The following is a 17,866-nucleotide window of genomic DNA, read 5'->3' on the forward strand; positions in this document are numbered from 1 at the left end:
ATCTGTAGTAAGATGCTGCAGATGTTTTATCAGTCTGTGGTGGAAGTGTGTTGTTTTATGCTGCAGTCTGCTGGGGAGGCAGCATCAGACACAGAGGTGCAAGGCTCTGTGATTGGAGCCAGGTTGGACACACTGGAGGAGGTGGTGGAGAGATGCACTGTCAAGATGTTCGAGGCCATCTTGAATTACCCGGATCATCCACTACACAGCACCTTTATGGACCAAAAAAACAGCAGTGGACGGCTCCTCTCTCTCCGTTGCAGGACGGAGAGATTTAAAAGATCCTTCACTCCCACAGCCATCAGGCTGTCTAATTCTTCAATAATTTACAGAAGAGCTAACAGACTAATTGAATTTCCCCTCAGGGATAAATAAAGTAATTTTGAATTTGAATTTTTTGAAATCAAACATTACACACTCTGCACTGTGAAGCAGATCTGTCTCAGACTCAAACACTCATTTATTTTTCCTTCTACATGATTCATTGATTAGTCTCAGTTGACTCTGCTGTTGTTACTGTCAGGATCCAATGATTATTTTACTGTAACACAATTAATTAATCAGTGTATAAAACGATTTATTTCCTCACATTTACATCAATGATAATAAAGTCCCAATGTCCTGATTAGCTTGTTGCTAAAATGAGTCAAATTCATATCAAACTATAAACATTATTAAACATAAATAGTTTGAACAATAAAATGTGATCAGGTTTTGTACCTGCTCCACTTTCATCTGGGGATCAGCTGATTGATTTGGTCAAGAAGCCATCTGGTTTCTACACTGATTAATGTGTAATGTGCCTTTTTTACCACTAGGTGGCACAAAGAGGTGTTTATGAACGAGGACAACAGGTCAAAGTTCAGCAGAGTGAAGTTTAATGTCGTCCCCATATGAGGAGGCAAGAGGTTAAAGTTGAACCTTCAGAAATAAATCAAACTTTAATGGAGTCTCTTGTTTCCTGGTGGAGCTCCGCAGGGTCCAAACACGCTTCCTTCAATTACAGGTTACCATAGCAACAAGAGCGACGCCTCCGCTAGCTAACGTTAAACTTTAAACAGCCTGATGAACACCTGACGAGTCTCTACTGTAATCTACTATTTTTGTACATTACAACATATTACATATTAATTACATATTTTAAAGATATTAAACCATAAATGTCAAGAATTTTATACCCTCAAAAAGAATATCTGACATCCTGAGAATGAAACTGTAGAACTTTTATTTCATTTTGTCCCAGAATGTAAAAGTGTAATAATGTCAGTGAGATGTTTAACTGGTTTCATTTCATTTAACCAAACATGAAAAGATGTTCTCTACTGTTCGAGTGTTGTGAGATAATCTAAAGATCAGTCTTTAATAAAGTGAATTAATGAACCCAGTCTTTGTGCTAAGCTAGGCTAACAGTTTCTTACATTCAGGTTTGGATCCTAAAAAATCATTTTGGATTTTTTCTCAATTCTCAAATTTTGTCATCAGAATAAAAAGTTTACAGTGCGGAGAAAGTTTATTCTGTGTAGAAGGTGTGTAATTAAATATTTTATAATAAAGATGTAAAACATGTTGGTAGTGAGTTTTTCAGCTCAAAGAGACACAGTGAGTCAGTTAGAAGCAAAGAGGAACAAACTTTATTATTATTATTGTTTGACATGTTTTTATCATCTTTTCCAAACATTAAACAGAACGAGGAATCAGAATCATATTTATTTTCATTATACAGGTAGTACAACGAAATTATTGATTGATTGATTGACGAAAAGAAAAGTACCGTAGTCTGACATCAACACACAGATGTGAGACGCAAGGCAATGCCTTAAAGTTCACATGAAAACATACATATAACCGCATTCAGTTCATTCACACATTAAATTGCACAGTTGAATAAAACCTGAGTAAAACAGCGTAATAATATAAATTATAAATAAATAAATTCCAGGGTAATGTTGAGTGCCACGGGGCTGCTGCCGGGATGAGTACATGATTTATTTCCAGTGTTCAAAAGTCACCCTGATCATATTCTGGTTTCTAGTATTAAGTACATCTTACTAGTCAGTATCAAGTGTAATGTACTTTATTCTCAACTTAACATCCCTGAAATATTAAGTAAATGTTCATCATATTTAAGCATTAATAATATTTATTTAAACTAATTCAGTAAAGTCTACTTCATGTTTTCACAGACAGGAACATCACTGTTATGAAATTATTAAGTAAATTTTATCATTAAGAGAGTAGATTTTATTATACTTTTTTATTTTAAATTACTTAGTTGTATGAAATTATATTACTCATTATAATTATGTACATTTTGTTCATCTTCTATTGATAAATGTTGAATCTTTTTATACACCACAAATCATACAACTACAATACAAAACAATACAATAAAACTATTTATTTTGTCCACAGTAAACATGAATTAATCACTCCATTCAAATGACCTGACACAGTCACATTTATGTATTTATTTATCTCTACATTTATTTATTCATTTATTTAACTCCACATTTTTTTATTTCTGCATTTCTGTCTCCATATGTTAATGAGGTGGGCGGTTCTAACATTAGTAAAGTAAGAATAAATATGTGTTCTGAGTTTGACATACCACAGAAAAGTGTGTTGTTAACCACCCTGCCAAATGTGAATTATTTAAAAAATCGCTAAATATGTGAAATTAGGCTTCAAAGTTGTGTAAAAATCAGCCTCAGGTCTCTGCTCCCAATCGCTGTGGGCGTTCCCGCCGAATTGGCTGAAGCCCCGCCCCCTACCAACTGGCAAAACAGACAGACAGGAATTAGCCAATCACTAAAAAGTAGCTCAGTTTCCGCCCAGCAACAGGTTGCTAAGGGCAGCTAAGGCCCTACGGTTGCTACGGCGATGTGAGAATCTGCTTGGGAAAAAATTCTCAAAATGCCCCAGAATTTGGCTTCTGACAAGGTCCCGAACAATTGCAAACTGTGAGAAAACCGTAACTCCTGTCCAAAAACCGTAAACACCGTGAGAGACACAGAAGCCGGCAGATTCTGACAGTGTTTATTTCATTCAGATATTCCTTAAAATGAGCGCGTAAGCTCAGTGCGAAGACAGAGTGAGATTCTTTTGAAAAAAAACAGACGATTACATTAGGGTCAATGGGGAGCAAGACAGGTATTGCCGCCGGTCTCGGCCCCCCCGTTTAAATTTTGTGCAGACCCCGCCTGTCAATGTCACATTTTATGAATCCCAACACCTATGTCTACATTTTGACAAAAAAATATTTGTTTCATTTTTACGGTTTGGCCGTGAGCTCGAGTTAAAAATAAAAATGAAGGTTATTTTTTACTGCTTCTCGCACTCAAGCTAACTGACGCTTCCACTCTAACTTTGAAGAAAAAATGATTTCCACTCCTCGTTTGACTGCTCATAGTTTGAAAAGTTTACATGCTATGTAAAAACTGTTTGGTGTTTTGGAGAGAGCACAAGTTTTCCTCCGTTTTAAAGTTTGAATCACATTTCTACATGCAGGTATGAGAGAGCTAGGTGACTCCGAAAAAAGGTGACATTTTGTGGTTTAAAAAAAAATCCCATTCACTTCCAATGGAGAATTATTCCCATTTTTTTGGGAATAAATAAAGAGATAATAATAAAATGACAAACATGTACGTACACATGACGATATTTCACCTTCTACATTAGAATAATAATAGCATAATTTTAAGGCCACAGTAACATTTTGTCAAGTTGAAATTCCACAAATGAGCCTCAAATCAGTTCAGAAGTTATATTTCAGTTATATTTCCTCTTTACTATAAATATAAGTTTTCTCATAGAAGACGCTGCAGTAACTCTTCAACCTAACTTTGCTCGTCTATGACAAGTTTATGTTCAAGAAGACAAAATATGATCTTCTTCTTTTTTATATTGTTAAGTTTACAGTTCACTGAAAACACCCAAAATACATCAAGCTCATAATACTGCAGTACTTTTACTGTAATACTGCATACTACATCGCTCATAATACTGCAGTACTTTTACTGTAATACTGCATACTACATCACTATAATACTGCAGTACTTTACTGTAATACTGCATACTACATCACTATAATACTGCAGTACTTTACTGTAATACTGCATACTACATCACTCATAGTACTGCAGTACTTTTACTGTAATACTGCATACTACATCACTATAATACTGCAGTACTTTACTGTAATACTGCATACTACATCACTCATCATTTATACTACATTTTCCTGCTGTAGGACTTTTCATGCAGTACTTTTACTTGTAATTAAGTATTTGTACATTAGTGTATTAGTAGTTTTACTGCAGTAAAGTATCAGAGTACTTCTTCCAGTACTGTTAGTAGTAATAATATGAAGCCTGCTGAATGTCTTTAGTTCAGAGTCACTGAGTTTTTTTCTGATCAGATTAAATCCAAACCTGAACTCATTTCCAGGATCTAGAAACTAGTTGAACTTGTTCTATGACGCAGCACCTGGCAGGTATTTTTCTCTCTGTTCATTTCCTGGTTGCAGCAGTTGTTTAACTTTTCTCTCTCAGCTGTGACGCAGATATTTTCTCCGTGTGAAGCTTGGGTAAGTGACAGTTTTCAGTTATTTGACAGTAAAAAGTGTAAAAAGCAGAAAGTGAAGCTGCTGTTAGTGTTGAGAGGAGCTCAGCTCAGTTAACAGCTGACTCTGATTAGTCCAGGACTGAGTGGGAATCAACTTTGATCCAGAACAGACTCAGACGCATTTGTAGTTTTTCCTTTTTCTCTCAGTCCAACATTTAGTCAGTTTGGTCTTTCTATAATAATATTATAAATACTCAGTTGTGTACTATATAGTAGTCTATATACTGTATACTATGGAGTAGTCTATACTACAGAGTATACAGGGAGCAGATGTTAAATGTATCATCATGTTAATGGAGGTTTTCCTCTGACAGGAAACAGCTGAAGACTTTCTGATATTTAATTACATTAAACTGATGAAATGTTTACTGTTACACGTTTTGAATGCAGAACTTTTACTGTAATAAAGTTATTTCACAACTTGACACTATTAACGTCACAGAGATAATTAAATCAGTAGTTTAGTACGCAGGTGACTGTAGGACAAACTTCATGATGAAGACTGATGTTTGTGTTGCTGCCTCTTCATCATTTAAAATGTTAATTAACTGATCAAACTGACTTTTCTCATTCACTCAGTTCTGATGAATGAGATGTCATGTTTCTAAAGCTCCAAAGTCTCTGTGACTGGATGTGAACTGAGCAGCTGAACATCTTCCATGTTGTAGTGAGTGAGTGCAGCTCCCCCAGCAGCTGTTTCTCTGCTATGGATCAGTGTGAGGACAGAGAGGAGGGAGTCCCTCCCTCTAAAAGCTCTCTGTGTGGGGAACATGACAGCCAGACCAAAGCTCAGAGGTGAGATGAGGATCTCTAACTGTCCATCACTGTTCTCCACTCACATCACTCCACCATCATTATTCACACTCACTGTCACATCTGACACTCAACTACTGAATAATAAGTCACAATAACTCAGAATGAACTACTAACTTTGTGAGTTAACAAAGAGCTCAACCACTGATTAGTCAACTAATCAACTAAGATGAGACAGCATCTTTCATCAGATGACATTCTGATGAACAGGAGAACGTTTCTCATCCACTGTCTTCTTACTGATTTTCATTCTGCTTCTAAAACTTCAGCTGCTGACAGTCTGCTCAACATTCATCTTTTTAAACTCTTTGATTTGTTGTTTGTTTGTATCAGGATGCAGCAGCAGAGAGCAGACTCTCCTGAACCCAGCTGTGTGTCCATGAAGAGTGACGCGTCTATGGGTCGTCCTGTTAAGTTTAAAGATGGACAACCTGCTGATGGAAGGTAAGAATTTAAAAATGGTTGGCTGATTGTTGAACCTGATTCAGAAGGAGCGATGTGGATTCTGGCTGTGGAACAGTGGGCCAGCTCTTCACCCTGCAGCGATAGTGGAGGGGTCATGGGAGTTCACACATCCAGTCTACATGTGCTTTGTGGACCTGGAGAAGCATTAGGACCGGGTCCCTCGGGGGACCTTGTGGGAGGTGTTGTGGGAGTTTGGGGTACCAGGGTCTCTGCTGCAAGCCATTGGGTCCCTATACAACCGCTGTGAGAGCTGTGTTCACATTCTCTGCAGTAAGTCAGACCTGGTCTCAGTGGGTGTTGGGCTCCATCAGGGCTGTCCCTGGTCTCTGATCCTGTTGGTGATCTTCATGGACAGAGTCTCAAGGTGCAGCCGAGAGGAGGAGAGAGTCCAGTTTGAGGACCTCAGAATCACCTCTCTGCTTTTTGTAGTTGATGTTGTTCTGTTGGTCTCTACATGTGAAGACCTCCAACAGGCTCTGGGACGGTTTGCAGCTGAATGTGAAGCGGATGTTTCTCATCCACTGTCTTCTTACTGATTTTCATTCTGCTTCTAAAACTTCAGCTGCTGACAGTCTGCTCAAAATTCATCTTTTTAAACTCTTTGATTTGTTGTTCATTAGTATCAGGATGCAGCAGCAGAGAGCAGACTCTCCTGAACCCAGCTGTGTGTCCATGAAGAGTGACTGGTCTATGGATCGTCCTCCTGTTGAGTTTAAAGATGGACAACCTGCTGATGGAAGGTAAGATTCTAAAAATGGTTGGTTGGGAAAACAGTTCAAATGGAATGAAAAAAAATGAGTGAGAGCAGTATATGTAGTGAGGAGCTGATGAGGGAATTACACAGTGGCAGCAGGTGAGCAGGTGGGTTTGAAACTGAAGGCAGTGACAGAAACAGACAGGAAAAGAGACAGGAGGACATCAGAAGGGGGGGCCTGATGTTTTGAGAGCTGGCTGGGTGTCTGTGGAGGCAGCAGAGACTCAGTGGTAACTTTGGTGTTACCTACTTGATTTTTTCACTTCTTTATTCATATCAGGATGCAGCAGCAGAGAGCAGACTCTCCTGAACCCAGCTGTGTGTCCATGAAGAGTGACTGGTCTATGGGTCATCCTGTTAAGTTTAAAGATGGACAACCTGCTGATGGAAGGTAAGAATTTAACATCCAGTAATCAGAGCAGCATTTACAGGAGTTCATTTAGTCATCATGACAGAACATCTTTAATAAGCTGAGTGCAGATTTGAATCATTAAATGTCCTTAAACGTGATGTTTTCTCCACAGAGTTCAGCAGCAGAGCTCAGAGGTTCCCAGTGATCAGTCTGCACAGCAGCATCAAACACAGCTGGACTCCATATTTATGGTGTGTACATGTACTAACACACCTTTTACTATTAACTCCATCAACCACAGATGAAATACTAAAGTAGCATTCAGGTCCTAACAGTGTCCATGCTGCTCTGTTTAGACCAGCAGGCCTTCAGACTGACACATGAATCACATGTTGTGTTCTACCAGTTTAAATGAAATGTTCACTTTATCTTTCTGTTCCAGCTGCTGGAGGAGAACATCGTCACTTTTGTGAAGAACGAGCTGAAGAGAGTCCAGAGGGGTCTGAGTCCAGATGACCCAGAATGCTTAGAGAGTCAGAGTGAGGATGAGGAGGTGTTGAACGGTGAGGAGGAAGAGCAGAGGAGGAGAAGCAGAGACGCATTTCTGAAGATCACAGTGCACTTCCTGAGGAGAATGAAGCAGGAGGAGCTGGCTGAGCGTCTGCAGAGCAGTAAGAGGATTTTAACAGATTTAACATGATGGAGAGGAAATGGAGGCAACATGGGAGAGGTTTATATTTCAAACTCTGCTGTTAATATGCTGCACACATCTGCATCAGATCAGAGGCTGTTTGTCCTCCACTGATGAGCTGAATAAAACTGATGGAGGAGGAAAACTACACAGACACACTTACATGTTCAGATTTCTAGACTTTCTGTAGGATCCACTCACTGATTTCATTTGTTGTTTGTTCATTCAGGAGCTCGTGCTGCAAAGTGTCGACGTAAACTCAAGTCTAACCTGGAGAAGAAGTTCCAGTGTCTGTTTGAGGGGATCGCTAAAGCAGGAAACCCAACCCTTCTGAATCAGATCTACACACCGCTCTACATCACAGAGGGAGGGACTGCAGAGGTCAATGATGAACATGAGATCAGACAGATTGAAACAGCATCCAGGAAACCAGACAGACCAGAAACAACAATCAGACAAGAAGACATCTTTAAAGCCTCACCTGGAAGAGATGAACCAATCAGAACAGTGATGACAAAGGGAGTGGCTGGCATTGGGAAAACAGTCTTAACACAGAAGTTCACTCTGGACTGGGCTGAAGACAAAGCCAACCAGGACATACACTTCACATTTCCATTCACTTTCAGAGAGCTGAATGTGCTGAAAGAGAAAAAGTACAGCTTGGTGGAACTTGTTCATCTCTTCTTTACTGAAACCAAAGAAGCAGGAATCTGCAGGTTTGAAGAGTTCCAGGTTGTGTTCATCTTTGACGGTCTGGATGAGTGTCGACTTCCTCTGGACTTCCACAACACTGAGATCCTGACTGATGTTACAGAGTCCAGCTCAGTGGATGTGCTGCTGACAAACCTCATCAGGGGGAAACTGCTTCCCTCTGCTCGCCTCTGGATAACCACACGACCTGCAGCAGCCAATCAGATCCCTCCTGAGTGTGTCAGCATGGTGACAGAGGTCAGAGGGTTCACTGACCCACAGAAGGAGGAGTACTTCAGGAAGAGATTCAGAGATGAGGAGCAGGCCAGAACCATCATCTCCCACATCAAGACCTCACGAAGCCTCCACATCATGTGCCACATCCCAGTCTTCTGCTGGATCACTGCTACAGTTCTGGAGGATGTGTTGAAAAGCAGAGAGGGAGGAGAGCTGCCCAAGACCCTGACTGAGATGTACATCCACTTCCTGGTGCTTCAGTCCAAACTGAAGAACATCAAGTATGATGGAGGAGCTGAGACAGATCCACACTGGAGTCCAGAGAGCAGGAAGATGATTGAGTCTCTGGGAAAACTGGCTTTTGAGCAGCTGCAGAAAGGCAACCTGATCTTCTATGAATCAGACCTGACAGAGTGTGACATCGATATCAGAGCAGCCTCAGTGTGTTCAGGAGTGTTCACACAGGTCTTTAAAGAGGAGAGAGGGCTGTACCAGGACAAGGTGTTCTGCTTCGTCCATCTGAGCATTCAGGAGTTTCTGGCTGCTCTTCATGTCCATCTGACATTCATCAAGTCTGGAGTCAATCTGCTGGCAGAAGAACAAACAACATCCTGGTGGCCTGAAGTGTTCAAAGACAAATCAACACGTTTCTACCAGAGTGCTGTGGACGAGGCCTTAAAGAGTCCAAATGGACACCTGGACTTGTTCCTCCGCTTCCTCCTGGGTCTTTCACTGCAGACCAATCAGACTTTCCTACGAGGTCTGCTGACACAGACAGGAAGTAGCTCACAGACCAATCAGAAAACAGTTGAGTACATCAAGAAGAAGATCAGTAAGAATGTGTCTGCAGAGAGAAGCATCAATCTGTTCCACTGTCTGAATGAACTGAATGATCGTTCTCTAGTGAAGGAGATCCAACAGTACCTGAGATCAGGAAGTCTCTCCACAGAGAAACTGTCTCCTGCTCAGTGGTCAGCTCTGGTCTTCATCTTACTGTCTTCAGAAAAAGATCTGAACGTGTTTGACCTGAAGAAATACTCTGCTTCAGAGGAGGCTCTTCTGAGGCTGCTGCCAGTGGTCAAAGCCTCCAACAAAGCTCTGTAGGTGCACACAGAACTATCCAGATTAATGTGGTTTCATCTTTGCTCATATTTACAAATATTTTCTTTTGTTCTGCTGATTCTTCTCCAGGTTGAGTGGCTGTAACCTCTCAGAGAGAAGCTGTGCAGCTCTGTCCTCAGTTCTCAGCTCCCAGTCCTCTAGTCTGAGAGATCTGAACCTGAGTCACAACGACCTGCAGGATTCAGGAGTGAAGCAGCTTTCTGATGGACTGAAGAGTCCACACTGTGGACTGGAAACTCTCGGGTCAGTTTTTATGATTTTGTATATATATTTTGTTTTCCCCAGTTTCTAATTTACATGAAGACTTCTTATACCAAACATATTTTATATCAGAGGTGGTGAAAGTCCTCCCATTCTGTATTAAAGTATAAGTACTGATTCAACTTTTTACTAAATTAAAAGTCAGAAAGTTCAGGCTCTGAAATGTTCTTCAGTACAAAAGTAATAATATCTCTTTTGATAACTCAACACCTCAAAAAGGTTCTGGGCACATAAAATAGGACAGTTTTCCCCTTTTCTTAAAAAGAATCACTGGAAACAATCTAGTTTTACTGCAAGCCAAATTTCAGAATATGTATACATATATAAATAAATGATAAATATAGAAATATATAACATATATTATGTTAGGGCTGTCAGCATTAAGGCGATGTGATTAAGGCCCGAGCATAATGTAACGACCTCAGACAGGAAGGAGGACTCAAACGCTTAACTCGAAGGGAATTTATTAAACTAAAAGGAGGATGATAAAAGGGAACCAAAAACGCTCACTTGGAGGACAGAATGAAACAAGGCTTCTCGGGCCGCATGACGGTGACGCTGACAAGACAAAACGAACTGACACAAGACAAGGGAGACAAGGACTATTTGAACATGAGGTAAGGGGACACAGGTGGAACCAATCAGGGGCGGGGTTGACAATCACAGCGGAGGGAAGGCACACAAAGGGAGGAAGTCAGGATCTGAAACAAGAGGGAAAAAGTGAGTACAAAATAAAACAGGAAGTGCATGACAGGACGGGACATGGGTGACTTGACTAAATTAAAACATAAAGGACCAACACATGACACAAGACAAGACATTAACAAATTTGATGAGACATAACAGTACCCCCCCTTCTAGGGCCGACCCCTGACGGCCCAGGGCTCCCAGAGTGGGCATAAAAGTCCCTGACCATACCCTTGTCCACAACAAAACTTGAAGGGATCCATGAACGCTCCTCTGGACCATAACCTGCCAGGAGCTTCTTAACAGTATACACAGGCCCGCCACCGACAATCCGGGGGGGCGGAGGGGGGGCGGCGGCAGGCACCAGAGCACTTTCCCTGACCGGCTTGATCTTGCTGACGTGGAACGTGGGGTGGACCCTCAAGGACCTGGGAAGGCGTAGACGCACAGACACAGGGTTAATGACTTTTGATATGGGAAATGGACCCACAAACCTGGGAGAAAACTTCCTGGAGTCGACATGAAGGGGCAAGTCCTTGGTGGCTAACCACACCCTCTGGCCAGCCCTGTAGGGAGGAGCTGGCAGTCTGTGTCTATCTGCAGCTGCCTTCATCCGAGCTGAGCTCCGGAGGAGGGCCCGCCGAGCACCGGCCCAAATCCGCTGACAGCGTCTGACCATGGCATGAGCGGAGGGGACCGTGACCTCCTTCTCATTGGCAGGGAACAGGGGAGGCTGGTAGCCGTTGACACACTGGAAAGGTGAGAGACCTGTGGCAGATGAGGTAAGGGTGTTGTGGGCATATTCCACCCAGACGAGGTGGTCGCTCCAGGTGGTTTGGTTCTGGGAGACAAGGCATCGTAGGCATGTCTCGAGCTCCTGGTTGAGGCGCTCAGTCTGCCCGTTCGACTGTGGGTGATACCCGGAGGACATGCTCACCGTGGCACCAAGGAGCCGGCAAAACTCCTTCCAGAAGCTGGAGATGAACTGCGGCCCTCTATCTGAAACGATATCACTGGGAAAACCATGGATCCTGAACACATTAATCATCATGACCTCTGCAGTGGGTAACTTGACAAGAGGGATGAAGTGCGCCATCTTGGAATAGCGATCGACCACTGTCAGGATGGTCGTATTACCCTTAGACAGCGGCAGTCCTGTTACAAAATCCATGGAGATGTGGGACCATGGTCTTCGAGGGACTGGCAGCGGGTGCAGCAGGCCTATTTGGGCCCGAGGTGAGGCCTTATTTCGTGCGCACACGGGGCAGGCCGCCACATATTCTGAGACCTCCCTTTCCATGGTCGGCCACCAGAACCGCTGCTTGATTACAAAGATGGTTCGCTTGACGCCTGGATGACATGTGAGCATGGACGTGTGAGCCCAGTGGATTACCTTGGAGCGTAATGACAGAGGGACAAACAAACGGTTTTGTGGACACTCACTTGGTGCTGGGCTCACATCATTAGCCTGCTTCACCTCTGATTCTATCTGCCATGACACCGCTCCAACCACACGGTTCAGTGGAAGGATTGTTTCGGGTTCTTTGGCAACAGGTTCAGGGTCATGAAGACGGGATAGAGCATCTGGTTTAGCATTTTGTGAGCCTGGGCGAAAAGATAGTGTGAAGTTGAACCTGTTAAAGAACAAGGTCCATCTAGCCTGACGTGAATTGAGCCTTTTAGCTTTCCTGATGTATTCAAGGTTCTTATGGTCGGTCCAGACTATAAAAGGTTGTTCTGCCCCCTCCAACCAGTGCCTCCACTCATCTAGAGCTGCCTTGACAGCCAACAGTTCCTTGTTTCCCACATCATAATTTCTTTCTGCAGGTGTCAACTTACGTGACAAATAGGCACATGGATGCACCCTGTTGTCTTCGGCGGACCTCTGGGATAACACTGCCCCAATGCCCTGATTGGACGCATCAACCTCCACCATGAACTGCCGCTGGGGGTCCGGAACCGTGAGCACAGGAGCTGTGGTGAACCTTTCCTTGAGGCACCGAAAGGCTTTCTCGGCTTGGGGGGTCCCCTGAAAAAGTATCTTGGAGGAGGTGAGTGCATGCAGTGGTGCAGCAACAGAGCTGAAGTTACGAATAAACTTTCTGTAAAAATTGGCAAATCCTAGGAACTGTTGTACCTTTTTCCTGCTGTCCGGAGTTGGCCAATTAGCCACCGCACTGACCTTTGCTGGGTCCATCTGTACCTTGTTGGCCGTGACAACGTAGCCCAGGAAGCTGACAGTAGCTGCATGGAAGTCACTTTTCACCTTTGACATAGAGCTGGTTCTCCAACAGCTTCTGAAGGACTTGACGAACATGAAGCACATGTGACTCCTTATCTGGTGAAAAAATCAGAATATCGTCGATGTACACAAACACAAAAATGTTCAAAAACTCTCAGAACATCATTCACAAATGCTTGGAAAACAGCTGGAGCATTGCATAGCCCAAAAGGCATGACCAGGTACTCGTAATGACCATTAGGAGTGTTAAAGCCCGTCTTCCATTCGTCTCCTTCTCTTATCCTGATGAGGTGGTAAGCATTCCTGAGGTCTAACTTGGTGAAGACGGTGGCCTTTTGGAGCAATTCAAAAGCAGATGCAATTAACGGAAGCGGGTAACGGTTCTTTACGGTGATGTCATTAAGAGGGCTATAGTCAATGCATGGCCTGAGTGAACCGTCTTTCTTTCCCACAAAAAAGAAACCTGCACCAGCTGGAGAGGAGGAGGGTCGGATTATTCCGGCCTTCAGTGAAGAGGTTAGGTATTCATCCATGGCCGATCTTTCCGGCCCAGAGACGGAGTAGAGACGCCCCTTGGGGATGGGGGCACCAGGTAACAGGTCAATGGCACAGTCAAAAGGTCGATGAGGAGGGAGAGACATGGCCTTCCTCTTGTTAAACACATCCTTTAAGTCATGATAGCATGAGGGTACATTACATAAATCTGGACAGTCAGTGTCAATGCTGCGTTCATTTCCTGGGCTCTCAGGGATGTTGGTCTGCCTCGCCTGATTATTTTTACATGAGTGTGCACAGTCTCCTCCCCACCCCTTGATTTCCCCTGAGCGCCAATCTATGTGAGGGTTATGTTTTTTAAGCCACGGAAACCCCAAAATCAGTGGATGATGTGCCGAGTTAAACAAATGAAACTGCATAACCTCGGTGTGGTCGTCTTTGAACGTCACCTGAATGGGTTCAGTACAATGAGTCACTCTAAACAGTCGACGACCATCCAAGGCACTGGCAGTTACCGGATGGGTCAGAGGAACAGTCTTAACCTGGTTCTGTCGAGCTAAGCTCCAGTCCATGAGACTTTCGTCTGCCCCAGAGTCAATTAAAACCCCATGAGTAACTGTCTGGTTGTTGATGGAGAATTTTGCCTGGGTCAGTTGACGAGGAGGAAAGGCAGAGGTAAGCCTGCTCACCAGCGCCCTCCTCATGGCTGGTGAGCTCGACCCTTTCCCCGGACAGGTGGCAAGTTGATGGCCTGGCTGGCCACAGTAGAAGCAGCATCCCTCTTGCAGACGACGCTGTCTCTCCTCTGCAGTGATTTTGGTTCCCCCCAGCTGCATAGGTTCCTGTGGCTCTTGGGGAGGCCGCATTCTCCCAACACCTCCTGGCATGGGAGACGAAGTGGCCCTTGAAGGTTGGAATTCCGCAGAGTAACCTTCGTGACCTGGAGGACGAACTGCAGTCCGACGCCGCTCTCTCGCCCATTCTCTGAGCCTGTTGTCCACCCGAATAGCCATGGCGATGGTGGCTTCCAGGTCCTGGGGGAGCTCTAAAGGTGCTAAATGATCTTTTATGGGCTCAGTAAGACCATTCATAAAAGCATCTATTAGTGCGGGAGTGTTCCACCCACTATCTGCGGCCACAGTGCGGAACTCAATGGCATAATCAACCACTTGGCGCTGGCGCTGTTTGAGCTGCATGAGGACCCGAGAAGCATCTCTGGCAGGTGAGGAGTGATCAAATATTTTACTTAAATTGTCTTGGAAATCTGCGAGTGACTGACAGATATTAGAGTCTCTGGACCATTCGGCCGTGGCCCAAGCGGCGGCTCGGCCCGTTAAATGGGACACAATGAAGGCAACTTTAGCCTGGTCTGACTCAAAAGCTGCTGGGTTGAGCTTAAAGTGCAGGTCGCACTGGACCAGAAAGGTTCTACAGTCACCTGAGTTTCCAGAGAACTTCTCAGGGGGGGCCAACCGCAGGGATATGGGGGCAACTGGTCCAGTAGGTGCCGCAGCTGGATTCTCTGCCGGTGGTGTCGCCGGGGGGGCTGTGCCTAGGCGCAAAAGGACTTGGTGTAGTTGACCCGCCAGGTGGTTAACCTGAGAAGTGACTGAGGCTTGAAAATCCTCCTGACGCTTGGAGAGTTCCTCCACACCCCGGCCGACGGTGCTTAGCTGCGTTGCATGCTGATGGATCTTTGTGACCTGTGCAGCCATGGAGGTTTGGAGATTCTTCAAGTCAGCTGAGTCCATTGTTGGTCAGTTTGTTCTGTAACGACCTCAGACAGGAATGAGGACTCAAACGCTTAACTCGAAGGGAATTTATTAAACAAAAAACGCTGTCAAGGAGGATGATAAACAGGAACCAAAAACGCTCACTTGGAGGACAGAATGAAACAAGGCTTCTCGGGCTGCATGACGGTGACGCTGACAAGACAAAACGAACTGACACAAGACAAGGGAGACAAGGACTATTTGAACATGAGGTAAGGGGACACAGGTGGAACCAATCAGGGGCGGGGTTGACAATCACAGCGGAGGGAAGGCACACAAAGGGAGGAAGTCAGGATCTGAAACAAGAGGGAAAAGGTGAGTACAAAATAAAACAGGAAGTGCATGACAGGACGGGACATGGGTGACTTGACTAAATTAAAACATAAAGGACCAACACATGACACAAGACAAGACATTAACAAATTTGATGAGACATAACAATAATGCATTAATGTATTTTAAATCGTGTTAATCTCTCATTGACTCACTGTATAGAATAGAATAGAATAGATCCTTTATTGTCATTGTCACAAGTGCAACGAAATTTTAAAGTGATAACCAGTCAGTGCATCATTCATAAATTTCAAAAAAATTAAAAAATGAAATTTACTAAAAATATATAATAGTTACTAAAGAAAAGATAATCAATCAATACTATACATAAAAACAGCACAAGTATACCCACATAAACCCACATGGTTACATCCTGTCATTGCACAATCAGTAGTAATAGCTGCAGGATAAAAACTGTGTTTAAATCTGTTTGTCTTGTTTTAACTGATCTGAATCGTCTGCCTGATGGCAACAGTTCAAACAGAGAGTGTTCAGGGTGAGAAGAGTCCTTTATAATGTTCTGAGCTTTTTTGATGCAACGGGAACTGTGTAGTTCTTCCAGTGTGGGGAGAGGGCAGCCTGTTGATGACCCTCTGCAGCGCTTTCCTCTGAGCCACTGTGCAGCTGGTGAACTATACACAGAGGCAGTAAGTTAGAATGCTCTCGATGGAGGCTCGGTAGAAGGACACCAGCAGTTTCTGTGTGATGTTGTTCTTCCTGAGTATTCTCAGGAAGTAAAGTCTCTGCTGGGCCTTTATCAGCAGCTCAGAGGTGTTGGCGCAGAGTCAGAATATGTTTCTGTCATTTAATCTTCAATAAAGACTCAATGTGTATACCATATTATAAACTATTAAATCTTCTTACTGTGTTTAGAAATGTTTTTAAACATTGTTTAACCTGAAAGACATTTCTTCTGCCAAAGTTAAAACAGAATGGCATCAGAGCTTCAGTCATTTTAGCCTCCAGCAGGAACATGTGCTTTCTCTCCTACTAACCTAAATTATATCAGCATGACACCAACATAAAGGCCTGAAGGACAAAATCCTGTTTATTGAGTTGAATGTTTTTAAGCTCATCAGATGAACTGTTGTGTGTGTTCAGTCTGTCAGGATGTCTGATCACAGAGGAAGGCTGTGCTTCTCTGGCCTCAGCTCTGAGCTCCAACCCCTCCCATCTGAAAGAGCTGGACCTGAGCTACAATCATCCAGGAGACTCAGGAGAGAAGCTTCTGTCTGCTGGACTGAAGGATCCACACTGGAGACTGGACACTCTCAGGTATGGACAGTAAAGTGGACACTCTCAGGTACGGACAGACAGGTGGACACTCTCAGGTATGGACAGATGGACACTCCCAGGTATGGACGGGTGAACACTCTCAGGTATGGACAGACAGGTGGACACTCTCAGGTATGGACAGGTGGACACTCTCAGGTATGGACAGGTGGACACTCTCAGGTATGGACAGTAAAGTGGACACTCTCAGGTATGGACAGACAAATTGACACTCTCAGGTATGGACAGTCAGGTGGACACTCTCAGGTAAGAACAGACAGATGGACACTCTCAGGTATGGACAGTCAGGTGGACACTCTCAGGTAGACACTCTCAGGTAGACACTCTCAGGTATGGACAAACAAATGGACACTCTCAGGTATGGACAGTAAGGTGGACACTCAGGTATGGACAGTCAGGTGGACACTCTCAGGTAGACACTCTCAGGTAGACACTCTCAGGTATGGACAGACAGATGGACACTATCAGGTATGGTCAAACAAATGGACACTCTCAGGTATGGACAGACAGGTGGACACTCTCAGGTACGGACAGACAGGTGGACACTCTCAGGTATGGACAGACATGTGGACACTCTCAGGTATGGACAGACAGATGGACACTCTCAGGTATGGACAGACAGATGGACACTCAGGTATGGACAGATGGACACGCTCAGGTATGGACAGACAGATGGACACTCTCAGGTATGGACAGACAGGTGGACACTCTCAGGTATGGACAGACAGATGGACACTCTCAGGTATGGACAGATGGACACGCTCAGGTATGGACAGACAGATGGACACTCTCAGGTATGGACAGACAGATGGACACTCTCAGGTATGGACAGACAGGTGGACACTCTCAGGTATGGACAGATGGACACGCTCAGGTATGGACAGACATGTGGACACTCTCAGGTATGGACAGACAGGTGGACACTCTCAGGTATGGACAGACAGATGGACACTCTCAGGTATGGACAGATGGACACGCTCAGGTATGGACAGACAGGTGGACACTTTCAGGTATAGACAGACAGGTGGACACTCTC

General features: G+C 44.0%; 1 protein-coding gene across 1 annotated transcript in view; it reads left to right on the top strand.

Moving 5' to 3' along the window:
• LOC133999159 (NACHT, LRR and PYD domains-containing protein 3-like) overlaps positions 1 to 17,866 on the top strand; it is a 68,847-nt gene that overhangs the window by 47,745 nt on the left and 3,236 nt on the right. Inside the window, exons 12-13 of the mRNA XM_062438341.1 lie at positions 9,817 to 9,990; positions 16,639 to 16,812. Of these exons, the coding sequence (XP_062294325.1) occupies positions 9,817 to 9,990; positions 16,639 to 16,812 (348 nt within the window). The remainder of the gene's footprint in view (positions 1 to 9,816; positions 9,991 to 16,638; positions 16,813 to 17,866) is intronic.

This window comes from Scomber scombrus, chromosome 2 (assembly GCF_963691925.1).
Source record: "Scomber scombrus chromosome 2, fScoSco1.1, whole genome shotgun sequence".
Classification (NCBI taxonomy): Eukaryota; Metazoa; Chordata; class Actinopteri; order Scombriformes; family Scombridae; genus Scomber; species Scomber scombrus.